The sequence below is a fragment of the Bubalus kerabau genome, chromosome 7, assembly GCF_029407905.1.
Source record: "Bubalus kerabau isolate K-KA32 ecotype Philippines breed swamp buffalo chromosome 7, PCC_UOA_SB_1v2, whole genome shotgun sequence".
Taxonomy (NCBI): Eukaryota; Metazoa; Chordata; class Mammalia; order Artiodactyla; family Bovidae; genus Bubalus; species Bubalus kerabau.
The window spans coordinates 10,699,550-10,723,494 of record NC_073630.1 but is presented as its reverse complement, the minus strand read 5'-3'; the positions used below and the strand labels follow the sequence as shown (position 1 = coordinate 10,723,494).

General features: G+C 38.0%; 1 protein-coding gene across 7 annotated transcripts in view; it reads left to right on the top strand.

Annotated features, from left to right (window-relative positions):
* FAM13A (family with sequence similarity 13 member A) overlaps nt 1-23,945 on the top strand; it is a 330,402-nt gene that overhangs the window by 41,936 nt on the left and 264,521 nt on the right. For all 7 annotated transcript variants that reach the window (XM_055587622.1, XM_055587621.1, XM_055587620.1 and 4 more), the window contains exons 3-4: nt 5,267-5,476; nt 22,213-22,390. In XM_055587622.1, the coding sequence (XP_055443597.1) occupies nt 5,267-5,476; nt 22,213-22,390 (388 nt within the window). The remainder of the gene's footprint in view (nt 1-5,266; nt 5,477-22,212; nt 22,391-23,945) is intronic.

Here is a 23,945-nt window from a genome sequence, read left to right as displayed (position 1 = left end):
TTTGAAGTGTGGTATGGAGTTTGAGGAGCTTCCCTGGTGGCTCAGTGGTTAAGAATTTCATCTGCCCAAATGGGTAAGAAAGCTGTGGTACATATACACAATAGAGTGTTACTCAGCCATTAAAAAGAATACATTTGAATCAGCTCTAATGAGGTGGATGAAACTGGAGCCTATTATACAGAGTGAAGTAAGCCAGAAAGAAAAACACCAATACAGTATACTAACGCATATATATGGAATTTAGAAAGATGGTAACGATAACCCTGTATGCGAGACAGCAAAAGAGACACAGTTGTATAGAACAGTCTTTTGGACTCTGTGGGAGAGGGCGAGGGTGGGATGATTCGGGAGAATGGCATTGAAACATGTATAATATCATATGTGAAACAAATCTCCAGTCCAGGTTTGATGCATAATACAGGATGCTCGGGGCTGATGCACTGGGACGACCCAGAGGGATGGTATGGGGAGGGAAGTAGGAGGGGGGTTCAGGATGGGGAACACATGTACACCCATGGCAGATTCATGTTGATGTATGGCAAAACCAATACAATATTGTAAAGTAATTAGCCTCCAATTAAAATAAATACATTTATATTAAAAAAATAAAAAAAAATAAAAAAAAAAGAATTCCATCTGCCAATTCAGGAGGCTTCGGTTCAGTACCTTGGTCAAGAAGGTCTTCTGGAGAAGGAAATGACAACCCACTACAGTATTCTTGCCTGGGAAATCCCATGGATAGAGGAGCCTGGTGGGTTACAGTCCATGGGGTCCCAAAAGCATCCGACATGACTTAGTGACTAAACAACGAAAACAAAATGGAGTTTGAGGGCAAGATACTTCAGCTGGTTTTGTTTCACTGTTTTATAGCTTAAGTCAACAAGTATTTATTATGCACCTGTGAGACAATAGGCACTCTGTCAGATATGGGATTAGGGATGATTGGTTGTATAATTAACCGTATTTAGATATTATAGTTATACTTTGTTGTTTAATGTAAATGTAGATATCTAACAACTTGCTGTGAGGGAAACCTTTTACTATTACAAAGGAATTTTAGAACAGAAAGTGCTTATCAAGCACTCTATTAAGACCTTTTAAATAGACTTTTCTTTGGCCACCTGATGTGAAGAACTGACTCATTGGAAAAGACCCTGATGCTGCGAAAGATTGAGGGCAAGAGAAGGGGGCACCAGAGGATGAAATGGTTAGATGGCATCAGCAACTCAGTGGATATGAGTTTGAGCAAACATCTGGAGATAGTGAAGGACAGGAAAGCCTGGTATGCTGCACTCTCTGAGGTCACAAAGAGTCAGACACAACTGAGCAACTGAACAACAAAAATAGACTTTGGGTTTTTATAAAAACCAAAAAACCCCACAAAATTTACATGTATTTTTCCATTCAAAGTGGCTCAGACAGTAAAGTGTCTGCCTACAATGGAGGAGACCCGGGTTCGATCCCTGGGTTGGGAGGTTCCCCTGGAGAAGGAAATGGCAGCCCACTCCAGTATTCTTGCCTGGAAAATCCCATGGACAGAGGAGCCCGGTAGGCTACAGTCCATGGGGTCGCAAAGAGTCGGACACGACTAAGCGACTTCACTTCACTTCACTTCCAGTCAAAGGAAAATCTTGTAAGTTATGAGTCATATCATGTTTATACTGATTAGTTATTTTAAAATAACTAATCTTGTTTATTGTGTTACTGGATTGCTTCTACTTTAACATGAAGGTGCTGTGGGATATTTGAATAGTGTAGTATTCTCTACTTACCACCAGATGTCAGAATATGCATACATATTGTCATATGACTGTCTGGCCAGTGTGCTAATAAGAAAAATTCTGACTTCTGGCATGTTCAGTTTCTGTTGATGGATTCATACAATCATACATGTATTCATTAGATTTTTAAATAAATACTTCAATTGTAGCTGTCAGTGCTGTATACGTTATTTTTTGGCGTTGCTAATCCATTAAATTGATGTTTCATTATTATTAATCTACATCTCATGAAATCAAATGTGACAGAATCTCAAATGTATGAGAGTAACTCCATAAAGCTTTCTAAACACCTCCTCCCTCTGAACGTTTCTGTTGTAATCATTTCCTAAAAATTTATAATAGGAAACATTAGAGACTGTATAATCTGGTAAGTTTCACATGGGTATTGTATATATTATAAGTTCATAAGGGACTTCAAAAAACTATATGGATTCTTTTTGCCAGAGTACAATAGCCATGTCCTGATTGAAAAGTCACTAAGTATCCTTCAAGTTGTTTGGGTGAGAAAAGTTCCTGAGGGAAGAGAGTTCTGCAAATAAGTGAAATCAGGTCGAAAAAAATGGTTGAGAAGCATTGACTTTGATGACTTCTATTTGTAGTTTCTCTGTCCTTTATTAAGGTCCACAGGGATCATGAATGTTTAAGACTAAAGCCAGTTCTTGGAGCTGGCTAGTTATTTTTTAACAACTGAAAGTACATTTATTTGAGGGAAGGGTCAAAAATCCTTGTTGGAAGAGGGAACCTCAGGTCAAAGCTAGAAAATTACTGTGAAATCAGATCCAGGGGCATTTTCTGGGCCAAAAGCAGGCTCTCGAGCTGGGTAGATAGAGGACTATATTGTCAAATTATGTATCTTCAGAATTTGGGCCTTGACCAGGAACAGGATTCTCTTTTATTGGGCGCTATCTGCTTGATGCCAGAATATGTTTCTGAAGTTATAAATGAAGCTTTGTAGAGGAAACAGACCTTGAAAGCTTTAAAAATGACTAAGCTAAAGTCTCCTTGTAGTAACTGATACTCTGCAGTATTAAGCAAATGGCATATCACATGAGTTATCTGTTGATGCAAAACAGACGACCCCAAAACATAGTAGCTTAAAATTGTTTATTATCCCACAGTTCCTATGGGTTAGAAATTCGGACACAGCTTAGTTATGTCTTCTGTTTTAGGATCTCTTTTAAGGCTGCAGTCATGGTGTTGGCTGAGGCTACCATTCATATCAGGACTCAACTGGGTGAAGGTTCACTTCCAAGCTCCTGCATGTGGTTGTTGGCAGGATCCAGTTCTTTGTGGCCTGTTGACCTGAGGGTCTGGGTTACTCACTGACTGTTGTCCAGAAACTGCCCTCATTTCCTTGCCACATGGACCTTTTTGTAAGGGAGCTCACAAAATAACAGCTGATTCATCATAGTGAGCAAACAAGAGCAGTCAGAGGGAGAATGCAAGCAAGCAATGTAGACATCACAGTCTTATAACCTAATCTCAGAAGTGAGGTTGCAACCTCATCCCTTTCTCTTGTTTAGAAGCTAGTCACTATGTCCAGACCACACTCAAGGAAGGGAGGGGATTCCACATGGCATGGATACCAAGAGGTGAGGGTCAGGCACTAGGGCCGGTCGAGAAGCTGCCTAGCTCGCAAACTGCCTGCTGTCTCCTCTATTAAATGGTGGCCTAGCCATACCAATTGTGAAATATTTTTAATATCATCTCTGGTTTCACAAATTTTTGTCAAACTTGAGCTAAAATTCATATCAATTTTTGATACTTGTGTTCTTCATAACCCAATAATATGTGTATATGTAGAAGTAGAAAAACATCTTACCAGATGACAAATTCCATAAGGATCCTGGTGGTATTTGAAGTTTTTTTTCTCATAGTTGGTTTTTTGTTTTAGTACCTAACATACTGCAGGGTACTTTGCTGAATTAAAGGATTCATAAATGTCTATCAAATTACAAAGTAAAATGAAATTAGCTTTCTTTTTCTTTAGAAAGAGAAATACAGTTAGAGGAAAGAGAGAGAAACCAAGGCTGATAGGAACAAACACCGGCCATCTAAATAATTCAGATAGGCCTCAATGCTTAGGTGGTTGGCTGAAATTCACCATTGGACTCTCAAAAAGAGAGTGGCGAGTTGAGTCCGTGGGTTACTCTTTTCTTAGATTGTTTTTCACACTTTCAACATTCCTCCACCATCTGATTCACTTGCTTTCATGGTACTTTGTCTCCTTGAACCCAGCACACTGAGCTGGAAATCATTGTCCTCGACCTCAAACCAGCTGCCACCCTTCTACCACACCCCCCCACCCCCTCATTCTTTACAGTACTTTTTCCTGAATTCCTAGTTTTCAAATATTAAAGTTATTTTTCAATCTTCTCCACTCCTCTGTTTTCTTTGTATGTGCCAAGTTCCCAAATCATCTTTATTCTTTCCTTTTCACTCCCTTCCCACCATAGTCTCTGTCTTACTGCCTTACATAGACTGTAAGTTGCCCTAAAGCAAACTCTCTGCCCTCTGCATTCTCTACTTAGCTAGCTAGGTCTTCTTTCAGCCTTGTTTATGTTGTCTCCCACAGTCAAACACACATTTAATGCTCCACTGATAAATTATGATAAAGTCTTTGCCCTTTGTCTTGACATGCATTACCCTATACTTAACCATTTCTTCCATTTTATTTACTCATGACTCTTAGACTTAAACACTCCATATTTTTACCTGCCTACCTTTCTCTCTGTTCTCCTCTCTCAGCTTCTCTATTCATATATTGGTTTCTCTTTGTCAGGGATTGATTAAGTTTTTTTGGGTTGTGATGCTTAATCCTCTTGTGGCCCTCTTTAAGAGAAAGAATACAGAATTAAGAGTACAGAAACAGGGATAGAGCACTGGAGAGGGCCCCAAAATAAATGAGCGGCTTCTCCATGAAGCCTTCTCTGCTGACCCCAACTAACACTAATAATCACAGATCAATAGGCTAAAGGCCAAGATCTTTTCTTAACTACTTTACAGTCTCTAAGTCTTACAGTTTGTATTTATTGATTACTAAAGAAGTAATAGTTCTTTATCAAATAATTGCAAAGGTAATTACATACAGTCAAGTTTCTAACATACATGTTATTCTTTTTTAAATAGTTGTTCTCAAAATGATAAGTTGTTTTTGGAGCCCAGAGTAAATTTCTGTTGTATACTGTAGAAGATATGAATGACATTTCTTTATAGAGTAGTATGTGTTCTGTGTCTGTTGTGTCCTGACCTTATTTTTAGAGGTCAGCTTTCACAACAATCATATATGATGTTCTGGGTTGATATACAGTAAATGGGAAAACGTATTATTCTAAGAAAACATTTTTATAAACATGTGAAAATCTTCCAGTGCTTGATAATTATTCAGGACATTTTATACTGCGGTTTATTTGTTACTGTTCTTTCGAGTTTGTATCTGTGAGAGACCTCTGTTTATTTTCTGTGTGTCGTCTTGGCTGTTTCAGGACTCACCCAGGAAGGCCTTTTCCGGGTGAATGGCAACGTCAAGGTGGTGGAACAGCTTCGATGGAAGTTTGAGAGCGGGGTGCCCGTGGAGCTAGGGCGAGATGGGGACGTGTGTGCGGCGGCCAGCCTGTTAAAGCTCTTCCTGAGGGAGCTGCCCGAGAGTGTGATCACCTCCACGCTGCAGCCACGCTTCCTTCAGCTCTTTCAGGGTCAGTACACCAAATCCTTCTAGGAATTAAAGCAATTTTATTTTTCACCTAACAGATTTTAAATATTTACAATTTCTCCATTACTGTCACCTTGCTATCTTATTCTAGATCCTTACCTTCTACCCTAAAATAATACTAAATTAATTATGAAATGCTATTATTAAATATAATTTCTAAGACTGTTGGCATATGAATATATAAATAACATAATAGTTAAAAGCCCTGGTGCTTTTGGGCCAAAGAAATTCTTTTCTGACTAGTTAGTGACTGCCATCGAAGTACTAAGACTGAGGCATTAAATTCTGTGTAGGGAATATTAATTAGTGCTTAGTGTCCTTTGAGACTGAAAAGTCAGTAGTGTGCTTTCTCATAAGCAGTATTGAGTCCTAAAATAGTATTTGTTTTATATAGTTGAAGTTAAAATTGATTGTTTAGAGGTTCTTAAGCATCTGTTTTTCTTTGAGGTAGCGTTCATTTGCAATATTATATTAGTTTCAGGTGTACAACATAGTGATTCAAAATGTTTATATGTTACACTTCATTTAAAGTTATTATAAAATATTGACTATATTCCCTGTGCTGTCCAATATATCCGTGTACCTTATTTATTTTATATGTAATAATTTGTGCCTCTTAATCCCCTACCCCTACCTGTCTTGCCCCTTATCTCTTCTTTCTTCTCATTGGTAGCTACTGGGATGTCCTCTCTTTCTCCAAGTCCGTTTCTGTTCTGTTATGTGTATTCATTTGCTTTATGTTTTTCAATTTCACATATAAGTGATAAGACAATATTTGTCTTTCTCTATCTGACTTATTTCACTAAGCATAATATTGTCCAGGTTCATCCGCGTTGTTGCAGATGTCAAAATTTCATTTTATTTTATGGCTGAGATATGTGTGTATACACACACACACACACACACACACACATATGTATATACATATTTATCTATGAAAGGACACTTAGTTGGCTTACATATTTTGGCTATAGTAAATAGTGCCACTGTGAACATTGGGCTACATGTATTTTTCAAATTAGTGTTTACATTTTTTTGGATATATGTATATCTAGAAGTGAAATTGCTGGATCATAATGGTAATTCTATTTTTAGTTTTTTGAGAAAATTCTATAGTCGTTTTCATAGCGGTTGCACCAGTTCTCAATAATACTGTACAAGGCTTCCCTTTTCTCCACATCCTCAGCAGCATTTGTTGTTTGTGGTCTTTTTCATGATAACCATTCTAACAAGTGCGAGGTGGTAGCATATTGTGGTTTTGATTTGCACTTCTCTAATGATGAGTGCCGTTGAACATCTTTTCACACTCCTGTTAGCCAAAGGTATGTCTTCTTTGGAAAAATGTCTGTCTATTCAGGTCTTCTTGCCCATTTTTTAATTGATTTGGTTTTTATTGATAATGAATTGTATGAGCTATTTATATATTCTGGATGTTAACCCCTTACTGGTCATATCTTTTACAGATATTTTATCCCATTTAATAGGTTGTCTTTTCATTTTTTTCAATGGTTTCCTTCGCTATGCTGAAGATTTTACATTTAATTAGACCCCATTTGTTTATTTTTGCTTTTGTTTCCTTTGCTTTAGGAGATAGATCCAAAACAATACTGCTGCAGTTTGTGTCTTGCCTATGTTTTCTCCTAGGAGTTTTATGGTTTGGGTCTTAGATTTAGGTCTTTAATCAATTTGAGTTTATTTTTTATATGGTGTGAGAAAATGATCTGATTTTATTCTTCTAGATATAACTGTATGGATTTCCCAGCACCAGTTATTGAAGCAACTGTCCTTTCCCATTACATAGTCTTGCATCTTTTGTCACAGATTAGTTGATAAGTGTGTGAGTTTATTTCTGGGCTCTCTGTTCTGTTACATTGATGTGTGTGTCTGTTTTTGTGCTGATACCATACTGTTTTAATGACTGTGGCTTTGTTATAAAGGCTGAGGTCAGGGAGCCTGATTTCTCCAACTCCATTTTTCTTTTTCAAGATTACTGTGGCTATATGGGGCCTTTTGTTTAGCCATACAGATTTTAAGACTTTTTTGTTCTAGTTCTGTGAAAAATGTCATAGTAATTTGATAAGATTGCATTGAATCTGAAGAGGGTCTTGGAGCCTCACCTTTTTGACCTCATGTAACCTTAATTACCCCTGTAAAGGTCCTGCTTCCAAATATTGGAGTTTAGGTCACATTGGCGTTTAGGGCTTTAACCTTTGACTTTGTAGGGACATAATTCAGTCCATAGTACTGCTTTTTTTTTAAAAAAAATATTATCACAATTTTCTGTATGTATTATTAAAAATTAATTAGTAAAATGCCTACAGAGGATGCTAATTAGATACTGTCTAGAATAGAAATCATTAATTACTATGGAACTGATGCTTTTTTCTTAGAAATCTTTAATGACTAGCAGAGATAGGAATAAGGAATGAGTTTAAAATAAATGATAAGCTGTCTAAAAAATAATACTGGGTATTTTTTTGTATAATTTTCTGTAAATTGTTTATATTTTAATATTGATTCTCTGTAAGAATTTATTCCTTCTTGAGATAATAGGTGCTAGTTAGTGACTACTCACTGCGTAATACCTAGAGGATACTTTATTTATATAATCTCTCTTGATTCCAGCATCAACTCTAATGAGATACAGAGAAAATAAGATTCATTTTGGAGGAGGAAATTACAGCCTGCGGTTTAGAGCATGGGCTCTGGGTCCATTCTGACTAGTGTGCCTGCTGCCAGCTGCATTAGTATGGACGGTTACTTAACCTTTCTGTGTCTTAGTATATCAGGTATCTATTGCTACACAACAGCTGTCTGAAAACTACGTTAAACATGTATTTTCTGTCAGGAAGTTGCTCTCAAGAGTTGTCAAAGGGCTGCAGTTATCTGAAGGCTTGCCTGGAGCTGGGAGATCTGCTTCCAGGGTGGTTTGTTCACATGGCTGACAGTGTAGTGCTGGCTGTTGGTGAGGCGCCTCAGTTCCTTCTCTGTGAGCATTTCCTGATGGCTACTTGAGTGTTCTCATAGCATGCAGCTGGCTTCCCCGGAGTGTGAGCACATCAGGAGCGATGGACGCCGTCCTTTCAGTGGCCTAGCCCCAGAAATCAAATAGCATCATTTGTACTACATTATATTCATTAGGAGCATATTCAAGAGGAGAGGAATTGGGCACCATCTTTTGAAAGAAGAAGTGTCGGACTTTGTGGACACTGTAAAAACCACCACACATAGTTTTACTACTATGGAGTGCACTTCCTGAGCTTGTTGTGGATACTGATTTATTCACTGAAGCAATTAGAACAGTGTTGGTACCATATATTTAATAAATGTTAAGTTGTGCTTCTCAATTGTGGCAACCCATAAGCATTGTCTGGGAAGCTTTGAAAAATCCCAGAGATCACTACATCCTGGACATACGAAATCATCATCTCTAGAGATGAGACACAGGCATCCATAGTTTTAATGCAACCTTCCATCCCCATGCTTATGTACCAGTTTATCCTCAGCCCTTGCTCCCACCCCTTGGTTTCTTGGTTATACAAAGATGAACCATTTAGTGTGATTTCCTTCAAGTTTTTAACTTTTAACCTTAAAATTAGTCCCTTTATTCTAATGTCCCTGTTTCCTAAATAAAAAATTACAAGTTACAGAAGAGTGAATGCACCTACCTGCCTAATGATTAAGGAGGAGGAAGGAAAGGGGGGAAAGTGAGTTCCAGTTTGGAGTTAAATGAAGATTTCAAAATTCTTGCCCAGATTAATTGAAACTGTTTGAACTTTTGGTTGTTGTTCCGCCTGGTAAATCACACAAAATGGACCAAATCTTCTAGAAATTCATCAGGAATATTTTTGGAATAGCTATCAATTATCAATTTTTATTTTTTGAAGTGTTTTATATAATTTTAATGAAAGTGTGAGCCTGCAAATATTGCATGTTACAAATAGTACCGGACTCCTTTATATGAAATCAGTGATTAAAATTTTTTTAATTATAAATTGAGGTAAAGGCATTGTTGCTTCCCAGTTGGCTTAGTGGTAAAGAATCCACCTGCTAATGCAGGAGCTACGGGAGACATGGGTTCGATCCCTGGATCAGGAAGATTCCCTGGAGGAGGAAATGGCAACCCACTCTAGTGCTCTTGCCTGGAATATCCCATGAACAAGAGGAGCCTGGCAGGCTACAGTCCATGGGGTCTCAAAGAGTTGGGCATGACTGAGCGACTGAGCATTCACACACGCAAAGGCATCGTTTGGTATTTTATTGCTCACATAGAAGAGTAGGGTACTGTCCTGTGATCAGTGAGCTTACAGGTATATTAGGGGAATAGAACAGGTACACAGAAAGCCAGGATACACAAAACAAAGTGAGTTTGAGGGGAGGAATCCTTACTAAATCAGATGATAAGAAGGGTTTATGAAAGAAGGAAGTGATCCTTGAACTGGGACTTTTGGAGGGCTGGTAGAATTACCACAAATGGTGAGCGCTTTAGGAAGAAAGGATTACAAAAACAAAGGTGTTTGGAAAACAGAGGTGCAGATTGCAACAGTGAACATAGTGTGTGTTAGGGAAGAGGCGGGGATGAATGGTTAATACAATCCAATCGGTTTGGTGGTTTGTCAGTAACATTTTTAATCAAATACTGAAGTGACACATTCTTAAGTAATTTTATTACTTGATACAATTCATCATCTTATTGCTTTTAACATTTTCCTTTATTTAAAGAAATCTTTTTGTCAGACTAATATATGCATATGGTTTTATTAAAAAATTAAATTAAGTGGAAAGATTTACATAGTAAACCCCTGAACATGCTTTGGCTGCCCTTAATTTTCTTTCCCAGAGGAAATCAGTTTTCATTTGTCTAGCTGTTCTTTTGATATTTCTTTCCATTTGATAATATGTTTTATCTTGATGACTTACTTCCAGATATTATCTCATTGTTTCTGCTAAAGAAATGTGCAAAATTAGCTCTGTTACACTGTTACTTACTCCAGCGTCATTCTACCACAATTTTAGCTGATAATTTTTGTATTTAATTAAGGTATGCCTTGTTAGCACTATGTAAGGGTGTGTACTTGTGTGAAGTATATTGCCTGATGTTAATATCTCTTAGATTTATAGGGACTTGTGTGAATGAAAATAATCTGCATTTTTTAGATTGCTGCAATGCATCCACCATTGCCTGTTCTTTTCAAAATGTCAAATAATTTGTCACTTGTTTATTTCTGGGGAGATTGCTCTTAGACCCTCTTTCTTCTCTCATCTGAATCCCAGTAGTAGGTGTCACCCTGAGCCTCCTTCCCCAATCTTCCCAGACCTGCCCGTCCTGCTAGTCTTTTCTCTCTATTGTGTTAGACACTCAGCAGATCCTTTCAGCCTGGAAAATATTGTCTTTTGGTCTTGGAAATGTACCTGTATTATCTTTTACTGTTCCTGTAGAGGTTTGATTATCATCTTTAAATTCTGTTTTCTGTGAAATTTAATCAATTTTATTTTCTGACCTTATTTTAAAATTTTAGCCTTTGACTTTAATATTGAACATATTCATGCTCTATTTTTTTCCGAAGTACTTTCTTTTATTGCACTGTGTTCTTCTTCTTTCTGAGATACAAATAAGGCTTTTGGGGATGTTTGTTTATGTGGCTTTGGTTTGGTTTTCCTCCCCCCTATATTTCTGTTTGCGGGATTTCTTTTTCTCTCTTTACTCAAACATATGAGGATCTTTGGCTGTCGAGATTTAGGAGTAGCGTTTTGTACGTGGACCAGTGGGCTTGTCTACTGGCGTGCCTCACTTCAGGAGGATTAGATGGTGGGGATAGAGGAAACTCGAGCTGTTTCATTGGGGAACCACAAATGTCAGTATGTGGGCATATTTTTCTCTTCAGCTATTGAGTTCCTTGAGCAGGAGTGGGAGGGAGATGGGAAGTATGCTAATGGGCCTGTTATTTATTAGCACATTTTCACTCATCTTCACATTTTCAGCTGTTTCCTCACTGTAGACCTGAGCTGTTTCAGATGTCCACGAATTCACTGACGCTATGCAGAGCCTAAGCCTCAGCACTCTTGTCTGCTGGCTCGCTTGCCTGGGTGCTGGGGTGGTGGAGGCTGCCTGAAGCTTGACAGGCTTGCATGCAGTCTGTTTTCAGTCACTTGCATTCACTTCCAAATGGCTTTGAAATCTCCTCTCCTTCTGTCTTCTCTGCTGTTCTTTTTTTGCCCATGGGTGCTTACACTTTTTAAGCATCATTTTACTGTCAGTTAAATAGGGTTTTGGGAAGAATATGTGATCAGTTTGTCTCTTTAAATGGACATTCGCCTTTACCTTTCACCCATCCCATGCTTGATTTTAAATGGGGAGAATTTTATAATAGCAGCTGTGTAAACAATGTGTGAGAGATAAGTGCCTCTGAATTTTAGCTTTTGAGCTTTGATAATTTAGATTACATCTGTTTTTTGTAAGAAAACCACCCTAGTAACACTATCTTAATCAACATAATGCCTGATTGTAAAGAAAGCTTATTTCATTTGCTGACTTGGGGCTTGAGCCTTGCACTATTTTTTTTTTCCTTACGTGAGGAATTCACTAGGTAAGTTTGAGTTAAGGCTGTCTTTTGTCTATTCTATATCATAGTGTCACTGGCATTGTTTGATGTGAGCTGAATGGTTTTGCCTTGCAAATTATAATGTACTAGTTATTAAGTCATTACCCCTTGGGTAGTAAGAGCACCATAGGAAAAATGAAATATTTCCTTCCCTAGGTTCATTCCTTCTTACTGAGAAGTTCCTTTCCTTTCAAAATTATTAAACTCACACATTTGTTTCTATGAAAAACAATCATTATATTAAACTCCAAGTCTAAGCCCTTTGCATTTTCAGTGTGTGTGTTTTAGGTTTTCTATAAGCAATGCTAAATATATAAATTATGCATTTTGTCCTGGGTAAAGACCTAAATACAGAGCAGAATTAAAGCATTGCCATCTGCCCAAGCTGCCAGTCACTCAGATGTGTGAAACCTCTACTGGAATAAATCGAAAACGTGGTGCCAGGAAACGCAGGTTTCCACACATGACTTTATACATTTTTATGATATTCCAGTTAGTCCTGCTTCCATCCAGATCCATGTGACAGGAAAAAAAGCCTTTCTTATTTATAATTCCCTATGGTCTCTAAGGTTGTAGATCCTAGTAGCTAGATGATCTTTGGTTTACTGAGTACATATAAATATTTTCCTCTTAATGGCCTTTGACACTGTGAGATAGTGTTAAGTAATGCGTGGGATTATGCAAATTTGGAAAGGTCAAGACTGAGCAAAATTATTCTGCATTAGAACAACTGGTCTTGAGGTATGTATGTGTTGTGAATGTGCGTGTATGTAAATTTGCTGAAATCCTTGGTTTACTCTTGTCTTTTCAGCTGTGTTCTCTTTATCCTTGATGGCTTACACCTTAAAAAATTCCTGTCATCTTAGTGAGATATGAAGAGGAAAAGTAGATAAACTCATCTTTAATGGAAAGTTCTCTTCTTCAGACTTTTTCCTACACTGGATTTTAAAGTCAACAGAATCACCTTATTCTTTCTTGAGATGTACAATGTACATACCATAAAACTGACCTTTATAAGGTGTACAATTTAAAGTGGTATTTAATGTATTCAGAGAGGGCAATCATCACTACTATCTGGTTTTAAAATATTTTTATCATTCCCAAAGAAACTCCAAGCCTATTAGCATATACTCCCCATTCCTTCCCAACTTCCCCCCTCCTCTCCTACTAGTCGTAGGCAAACACTAATCTCCTTGCATCTATATAGGTTTGTCTTTTATGGCCATTTCTTATAAATGGAATCACACAATATATTGTCTTTTGTGACTGTCCTGTTTCACTTAGCGTAAGTTTCAAAATTCATCCATCTTGGAACATAAATCAGTGTGTTGTTTCTTTATGGCTAGGTAGTATTCTATTGAACGACTATACTGCACTGTATTTATTCATTCATTAATTGATGGGCATTTGGGTTGTTTTCACCTGTTGGCTCATAGGAATAATGTTGCTATGAACATTCATGTACAAATTCTTATATGGACATATGTGTTCATTTCTCTTGAGTATCTATCTAGGAGTGAAACTACTGAGCCAAATGGTGACTTTAACATTTTAAGAAACAATTTTCCAAAGTAGCTGTACTATTTTGCATTCTCATCAGCATTTAATGGAAGTTTCAATTTCTTTACACCATCAACAATACCTGTTATTGTCTGTGTTTTTCATTTTCATTATCCTCATAGTACAGGTGGTAGAGTTTTATAATAACATGAAAATTATAGGCTTGAAGGGGAAAAAGAGAGATCCAGAAGCTCCAGGGCCATGAAAACAATGTCTGTTGGGGGATTTTGGAATAAATTATCACAAACTGACTGAAATCTTCAGTAAATTCTGCACTCTTCATGAATGCTTTCATGAAGAAGTCTTATTTAGATTGAGCTGGAAGACGAAAAGAGAGAACAGCCAACTTAGGACTTACTAAAAAAAAAAAAAAAAAGTAAAACAACCTGTATCAATAGAATCAATTCATAAAATACTGAAAATTTGTTTATTGTTTAAATTGTATTGGTTTGAAGGGATGCCAAGTGACCAGCTTGCTAGCCACCTGCAGCTGTACCAGAACCGTGTTAAGCCCTGTCCTGAACCCTTGCTTTGCTGAGCCCATGAGCAGAGTCAACTTTTACACTGAGTCTATAAACAATTTGAAGACTTCAGGGGAAGAAGGGGACATCCAAAACAACCTTAAATAACTCTGGCTAGTGGTTTAAGTCACAGGACATCAAATAAGTCCAGTCCACTTACAGCTGAGCAATAGTGTCAGCTGGCTCAGTAGTGGGGATTAGGCAGAATAGTAGTAACACAATTTGCACTGAAACTACATACTTACTGTACTTTGCCCACTTAGTATAGCACTAGCTTTATGGAGAAAGCCAAGTTTTATTGGCAGCAATATTGCCAGTAGTTTTGAAGATTAGCGTCACTGTGGGAGGCTGCCCCTCCTATATTGGAATGATAGCTTTTCCCATTCTCTGGTGTATAGACGTTCCTACATTATAAACAAAATCTTCAGCTGTTACACCCTTGTGTCTCACATTTAGCCTAGATGTGAGCTCCCAGTTTTGCTATATATTTATAGCAAATATATATATATATTTAAATGCTTGCTATGTTTTTAATTGATGTCTTCATCTCCACTGACAGGCATTCAGTGAATGTCTGCAGCATAGATTTGCTGATGTACTACTTGGTGTCACTGAGCATTAATTTTTGGCTATAGGACTGAAATGTAAAGCATCATCTAGTTCTTGTTTTTCCTGCACCCTTTGCCTTTGCTTTCCCATGCAGGTCCATTCTGGGAGTGGCAGTGTCAGTCTAGATACAGGCTAATTTGGCAATAAACATAACTCTACATCTTGCAGGAGCTAATCAGAATGATAAGATTTGTAGTTTTATTAATAACGTCTAAGAACAGGTTGTCATTTATTAATTTTTATTAGTTACATTATCATTCTGCCCTTTGAGAAATTTGTGTGAGGATTTGAGAACTTTGTCATGGGCAAGGGTTGCAAGAGAGCTGTAAAAATATAACTTCTCCTTTCACATGGAAAAATACCATTCTATCATAGGATAGAATTATGTATATATACTTCTCCTCATTCTAAAAAGACATGGTTCCACTCACAAGAAATAAAATGCAGAGGTAAAACCCGGTCTAATCCAGGATAGCTGGCATTTTATGATGATTTTCCCCATTCTTCTGCATGTTTATAAAAAAACAGAATTCGTGTTTTGTTTATTCTTAGTTGTTTTATGAAGCATTTTGTGCCCAGAAATTCTTAAGAGTCTTTTATTAAAATGCTGTTCCCCACATATACCCCGGGACCTAAGATGTTATATTTGATTGTAAATGAATGGAGATTCCTACTCCCAGGAGTAGTTTCCTACTACTCCTCACCAGTTCTGCTTATTTATTTGTTGATTCAAGAAACATTTAAATACTGACATATTTGAGACGGTGTGCTAGGTTCTGTGTGATAGCGATACTCATAAGTGAGCTTTGTAGGCATGCACTGATCAGAGCCTATGCTCTGAGGTCAGACTGCCAGGATTTGAGTTGCAGCTTGGCTGCTTGGTAGTTGTATGAACATGGAAAAGTTAATGAAGGTCTCTGTTTCCGTCTAGTCATGTCTAGCTGGGGATGTGTGCGATGGCTAGTGCCGCTGTGGCACATTACCAGAAACATAGTGGCTTAAAACATCACGTGCTGCTGTCTCATTGTCCTATGAGGACTGTGTAGGCTCAGCTGGTTTCTCTTCTTCAGCTCTCACAAGGTCCAAACCAAGGTGTCGGCCCGAGTTCTTGCTTCCAGGCTCATTGAGTTTTGGGGAGCTTTCAGTTCTAAGTGGCTGTGAGGCTGCAGTCCCTGATTTTTGCTGGCTTCTCTTTCTGGAGGCGGTCCACATTCCTGAGCTAGCGGCCTTTCTCTAGCTTCCGAGTCAGCATCAACTCCCTGTTCTAATAGATTAGCACATTTTCATAAATCCTTGTGTGAGCATTAATGAGGAAATAAAAAGCTACTTCAATAATCTGGCACCATGAAGCTAAATATTTTGGTTCTTTTAATAGCTGACCTTCCCATGGCCCTGAGATATATTGTAGTAGAGATTAGCATTTTGCCAATTGTTGTTGTTGTTTTTTTTTTCTTCTGCTTGAGGCTAAGATTGTATGTACAGTATAACTTCCTGGCCATCAAAAAGTCAAAGCACATGACAAGCACTAGGAGGAATGTCCAGATAAGAGTAGGGTGCCATCCCGTGATTAGGTCCATTATTGCTGATTATGATTGTAATCTCTTTTTAATGAGAGCAAATACTTGTCACATGCTTCAGTGTTTGCTACCTAATCTGGAACAGAAGTTCTGGTTGTACAGTTTTCTTCAACTGCTGAGTCATTTACCTGTATACCACACATACTGGGTGCTAGTTTTTTGTTCATGGTTTAGGTTAAAAAAACAACAACAACAAAAAAAACGGGTCACATTCAGCCAATAATGAAAATATTGTAAGAAACATGAATAATTTGAAATGGCACTTTTCACTAATAGAAAAAGTTAGTTCTTCTCCTAGGAAGAGATTGATATTAGGGAAAATGATGTCTGTTTCAATTATTAACCATTATTTCATGTACAAAGTTTTTTTAAGCTCTTTGGGTTCATAAATTATACACATCCTAATTTTTATTCCAATTTGGTTCTAGAAGTAACCACACTTTTCTGAAACAGTTAAAATATTTTAATATATCTGCATTGTACAGTGCATAGTTGCTCAGTCGTGTCCCTCTTTCCCCAAATAGAATATGCTTAATGAAAGCATGATGTTTATTTTGTTTAGTGCTGTATCCCTGGTGTTAGAGACAGTCAGACACACAGAAAGCATGTGATCAACACCACACATAGTGTGGATAAGTATACATTAGGAATAAGTGTGCCCAAGATAGAAGCCCTGCTCATTCTTATTTATGATGTGAGACCTTGAGACATTGTCACAACCAGTATAAACGTAAGGATGTGAATGAATACGGTACTCTTTATTATATTTAGGTATCCGTGAATCAAAAAGTAATGCAAACAATAATAGTTATTGAATAATAGTTATTATGAACTTTGTTTCTAGAAAACATCAAAAGGCATCTTCTTAGGCACATTTGCACCCATACTTGCTTACTCAGTGCTAGGCTGGACATTATAAATGTGTGGAGCAGTTATTAATCTTATATGGAGGAAGACTTATCTGTGGGATAGCTGCAGGTGGGCAGTAAAGATGATATTTACCCCAGATTTCTGGAAAAGCAGTATAAATTGCAGATCCTCAGTATTATTGTGGGTGCTAAGTTGCTTGAGTCGTGTCTGACTATAACCTGCCAGGCTCCTCTGTCCATGGCATTCTCTAGGCAAGAATGTTAGAGTGGGTTACCATGCCCTCCTCCAGGGGATCTTCCCAACTCAGGGATCTTAACTCACGTCTCATGTAATTATTTGGTATGAAAAGAAATATTATGCTAATAAAGTCTTTACTTCACTGCCGATATGTTTGAACAAAGACTCAGGAGGTAAATTATGAATATTAAGGTCCAAGTGTGGTGCACTGTGTCAGAGCCGCTGAAGTAGAGTGAACCAGTGAATCTGTCTTCCATCAGAGGAAGCGGGAATGCTTGTGGGTAGGAGGAGATACATATATTTTCCCCATCATACTTATTTTTGCTTTTGGAGACCATATTTAGTGATTTTTTCATTCATGCCATGAAGGATTTCATGGTATTTTGTTAAGTTGGAGATTCTCTGAATAGATGTCTCCCTTCCCATTTTTTGGTCAGTTTTATTTCCTGGGAAATTACTCATTATATTTCAAAATAGTGGAAGTAAATCATCAAAGTACTGCTGCTTTTCAAAGATGTCATAAATTCCTAACTATTTTAAATATTTTTTTTTGATCTAGTGTCTTCACACATTGCCTGCCATAGGGTTTGAAGTTTCATTTCAGAGCCAGAAGGGCGGCCAGATGTCCATTGTCAACACTGTTGGAAAGCTGTTGCTTATACCCTGAAATGCTGGGAATTAATCCACATTTTTGAAAGAGAGCACACACCCATGAAAACATCCAGACTCACTTTGCCTTAGTCACCATAAGGAAGAAAAGGCAAATAGGAGTACATTTTCTGTTAGTTTCTTTTTTGTTTTGTTTTATGTATTTACTTTGACTGTGCTGCATCTTCCTTGCTATGCGGGCTTTTCTTTAGCTGCAACTAGCAGGGCTACTCTCTAGTTGTAGTGCACACGCTTCTTAATGCGGTGGCTTCTTTGTGGATCACAGGCGTTAGGGCGTGTGGGCTTCAGTAGTTGTGGCTCTCGAGCTCTAGAGCCCAGGCTCAGTAGTTGTGGTGCATGGGCTTAGGTGCTCAGCAGCATGTGGAATCTTTCCAGATCAGGGATCAAACCTGTGTCTCCTGCATTGGCAGATAGATTCTCTACCCTAAACCACCAGGGAAGCCCCTCTTCGTTCATATTTATCTTTATAATATAAAGGTATGAGAAATGGATAGTTATCAATTCATTTTTAATCACTCCAAACAATTATTTCCATTTCTTATGTATTTCTACTAGGCAAGATCATAGTACAGTGGAAAATGATGTGATAATATGCAACATACCACATCTTTATGGAGTATCAAAATATTTGGATATGACTTTTTTTTAAAAAATGGGTTTTCCCAGTGGTTCAGTGTAAAGAATCTGCCTGCCATTGCAGGAGACACAGGTTCAATGCCTGGTCCGGGAAGATCCCACATGTCATTGAGCAACTAAGCCCCATGTGCCATAGCTTTTGGGCCTATGCTCTGGAGCCCAGGAGCCACACTGATGAGCCCGCGTGAAACAGCTGGTGAAGCCCTCATGCCCTAGAGCCTGTTCTCTGCAGCAAGAGAAGCCACTGCAATGAGAAGCCTGCGCACCCCAACTAGAGAGTAGTCCCTGCTCACGGCAACTGGAGATAAGACCAGCCAGCACAGCCAAAAAACTTAATATGAATAATTTCTAGTATCAAGAGATCTATTTGCCCTGAAATTATAGTTTACTGGATCACATTGTTTGTGATCAATAAGAAATGGAGTTATTCCAGTCATAAATAGAATGTTCTCCAATATGATTCTACCAAAGAGGGGACATCTATACATTTTCAGCATTGCTATTTTTGACAGCATCACTTATTCTAACATTCATAAGGGTGAAATGGGTTCCTATTAAAAGACATTTCACTGAAACCTCACTGCATTCATAAAACCAAGGTAATGAAGGTAAAGCAAAACATTACTTTGCTTATTTAACAAACACTTAACATAGCACTTAGTATGTGTCACCTACTTGGTTTTAAATACTCTGCAAGTGTCAACTCATTTAATCCTCATCACAACCCTGTTTCATAGTTGATTTGCATTTTTTGCTAAGTCGCTTCAGTCGTGTCCGACTCTGCGTGACCCCATAGACGGCAGCCCACCAGGCTACCCCATCCCTGGGACTCTCCAGGCAAGAACACTGCAGTAGGTTGTCATTTCCTTCTCCAATGCATGAAAGTGAAAAGTGAAAGGGAAGTCGCTCAGTCATGTCCGACTCTTAGCGACCCCACGGACTGCAGCCTACCAGGCTCCTCCATCCATGGGATTTTCCAGGCAAGAGTACTGGAGTGGGCTGCCATTGCCTTCTCCAGTTGATATTAGCCTTAAAAATAAGGCAACAGTGCAGTGAAGAGTCTGAGGTCACAAAAGTAGTAGGTAGCTAAACCTGCTTCCTAGCCTGCATTCTTATCCTGTGGTCTACAGCCACTGTCAGTGGCAATCTATGACTTTCTGTGTTTTCACTTCCTGCTATTGGACATTACCTATGTATCTGTAATGCCGACACTCTTCTTCCTTTGCATCTTACTTGCCTCACTTTTCTGTTTCTTACACTATTGAATTGCTGGAGCAGCTGGCCTATCTAAATTAAAGAATCCAATGTGTGTTAAATATTCAGTTCAGTACAGTTGCTCAGTCGTGTCCGACTCTTTGCAACCCCATGAACTGTAGTATGCTAGGCTCCCTGTCCATCACCAATTCCCGGAGTCCACCCAAACCCATGTCCATTGAGTCAGTGATGCCATCCAACCATTTCATCATCTGTTGTCCCCTTCTCTTCCTGCCCTCAATCTTTCCCAGCATCAGAGTCAGCTCTTCACATCAGGTGGCCAAAGTGTTGGAGTTTTCAGGTTCAACATCAGTCCTTCCAATGAACACCCAGGACTGGTCTCCTTTAGGACGGACTGGTTGGATCTCCTTGCAGTCCAAGGGACTCTCAAAAGTCTTCTCCAGCACCACAGTTGAAAAGCATCAATTCTTCGCCGCTCAGCTTTCTTCACAGTCCAACTTTCACATCCATACGTGACCACTGGAAAAACCATAGACTTGACTAGACAGACCTTTGTTGGCAAAGTAATGTCTCTGCTTTTGAATATGTTGTCTAGGTTGGTCATAATTTTCCTTCCAAGGAGTAAGCATCTTTTAATTTCATGGCTGCAATCACCATCTGCAGTGATATTGGAGCCCAGAAAAATAAAGTCAGCCACTGTTTCCATTTTTTCCCCATCTATTTGCCATGAAGTGATGGGACCGGATGCCATGATCTTAATTTTTTGAATGTTGAGCTTTAAGCCAACTTTTTCACTTTCCTCTTTCACTTTCATCAAGAGGCTCTTTAGTTCTTTTCACTTTCTGCCATAAGGGTGGTGTCATCTGCATATCTGAGGTGATTGATATTTCTCCTGGCAATCTGGATTCCAGCTTGTGCTTCTTCCAGCCCTGCATTTCTCATGATGTACTCTGCATAGAAGTTAAATAAACAGGGTGATAATATACAGCCTTGACGTACTCCTTTTCCTATTTGGAACCAGTCTGTTGTTCCATGTCCAGTTCTAACTGTTGCTTCCTTTCCTGCATACACGTTTCTCAAGAGGCAGGTCAGGTGGTCTGATATTCCCATCTCTTGAAGAATTTTCCACAGTTTATTGTGATCCACACAGTCAAAGGCTTTGGCATAGTCAATAAATCAGAAATAGATTTTTTTCCTGGAACTGTCTTGCTTTTTTGATGATCCAACAGATGTTGACAATTTGATCTCTGATAGATTGTCATTATTCCCTGAAAGTATCTTCTGTAAAGGATTTGTTTGTCCCTCTGATAGAAAGTAGTATACAGAATTACTTAAGATAGCAACTTTACTATTTAAATATCGACAAAACAAATCTCTGAGAATTGAGGGAAACTTTTCACATGTCTGCCTAGTGAATTTTGGTACATTGCTGGATGTTTTTGGCTTCATACAAGGTTATTAGGGCTTCCCCAGTGGCTCAGTGGGTAAAGAATCTGCCTGCAATGCAGGAGACACAGAAGACTAGGGTTTAATCACTGGGTCGGGAAGATCTCTTGGAGGAGGAAATGGTAACCCACTCCAGTATTCTTGCTTAGGAAATCCTTGGATCCTGGCAGGCTACAGTTCAAAGGGTCGAAAAGAGTCAGATATGCTCAATCCAGCTGAGCAACTAGGCACACACAAAGTTATTAGATTTTTATATGAAGCATATATCAAATTCTAAAATCTGTGACATGTGGGTGATTAAAAATCTCCTTAAAAATTTAAAGATTCTTTCCATTTTCTCTATGCACAAGACCCCTGATTATTGAGTTCAGTGTCACTCATGGTGATCCAGGTAGGTCTCTTACATCAAGTTTTTTCAACCAAGCGATTCTTGTTTTTAACAGACTTGAAGGCAAAAATGAAATGGAAGATGTGCTATGGATAAAAGTCCAGCCGTTATCTTAATTTGTGGCAAGAAAACACAGAATTGAAATACCAACCTATTTTATTCACTGAATAAAAAGCTTGTGGTTTTCAGGATGTCTTGAATAAGTCAGTTATTCTTGAAAATTAAATGCTTGAGGATCAAAGAAAAAGCAAAAATGCCTCTTTATAATGTCACATCTCAGTCCCTGGGAATGATTTCTGAATTAAATGTTGGGATATATTGTACTTGTGTATCTTTTTTACTACTGTAAAATATACCTGAGAACAATTTTTCTTCTTTTTTTTTTCCAGAAGACAGAAATGATGCTCAAGAGAGTAACTTAAGAGCCTTAATAGAAGAGCTGCCAGATACCCACTACTGCCTCCTCAAGTACCTTTGCCAGTTCTTGACGAAAGTAGCCAAGCACCATGTGCAGAACCGCATGAATGTTCACAATCTTGCCACTGTATTTGGGCCAAATTGCTTTCAGTAAGTTGGTGAACTTTTGCTGTTAGTTTCATCACGTATCCCCTTTTCCTTTACAACTGCCTAAAATTACTGCGATGTAGAAGCATATTTTGGACTAAGAAGTCAACCAGTTTATATTGGAGAAATTCCATCTTGGTATTGGGCATTTTAGCCTTTTTTTAATCCCAATTTTTGAGAAGGAAGCTGTGCCTTTTTATGAGGCCATAATTTTTAATGTTTCAAACAACTTTATTTAAAATTCTGGGAATTAGTGTTACTTTTACTAAAAACAACATGTAAAAATCAATTTAAAAAATTGATTAGAAAAAGAGGGAATGAGTTTGATATAGTATGTAATTTTTTTGTAAATCATTGCTAATGGGTGGAAAGTAACACGTGGAATAAGTCAGTGACAGAAAAAGATAACTTCAGCTACATTTGTTTTCTAGGAATAGATTAGAAATAAACTAATCTCCTTGGTAGGTGCTATATCACTAGGCACAAGAACTTTTCATAAAGCTTTATATTTTCCCTGTTATTCCTCAAAGGTGTTTAATCATTAATACACGAAATATGATCTTGAAAATCAGAGACTTTGCTTTTAGCTTTCCTATCAATATTTCTGATATCAAATACATTCCTTCCACTTATAAGGAAAGAGAAAGAAAGAACATTCACAGTTTAAAGCTCTAAGAAATTCTCAACAAGTTTTTTTTTTTTAATAGTATATCTGCTTATCTGCTCCATTAATTTACAGACTCATTCAGCTGCGTGGAACTAGTAATAGTACAATCTTCAGAATGACTCTAAATATAAACTCTAGCTTAGATCATAGCCACCATGGGCTTCCCTGGTAGCTCAGATGGTAAAGTGTCTGCCCGCAATGCGGGAGACCCGGGTTCAATTCCTGGGTCAGGAAGATTCCCCTGGAGAAGGAAATGGTAATCCACTCCAGCATTCTTGCCTGGAAAATCCCATGGACGGAGGAGCCTGATAGGCTACAGTCCATGGGGTCCCAAAGAGTTGGACACGACTGAGCGACTTCACTTTAGATCATAGTGACTACAGGGTTGCAAGATACTTACAGTCTTCGGTGGAGAAAAGATCTACCTAGAACAACTATCTCCTTTGTAATGTTAGAGATTTACATTTTGAATAATGGGATTTCATAGGATATATTAGGGTCTTGTGAATGAATATCTCAAACATGGGCTCCACTCTTATTCAGGAGCTCCATGGTAGTAAAAAGACTGTATTTGTTCTTTTTACACCTATCTGCAAAGTAAACCTTGGGTGACCTACATGTAAGAAATAAAAGTAAGTAGAAAACTTTTGAAACCCTAGATTTTAGAAGAGGTGAAAATGAATCTTAGAATGAATCTAGAATGCTTATTTAATAGCGACATACAGATCATACCTCATTGCTGACTTGCTGGATTGGGCTTGATCTGCAATTTCTAGTAACCTGCTTCAATTAGTCAGTCAAAATATCAAATAAAAAATGAGTTTTATTATATGCTCTTTTAATCAGTATAGCTTTTCAAATTTTTCACTGTGGTAAAATAAACATAATATA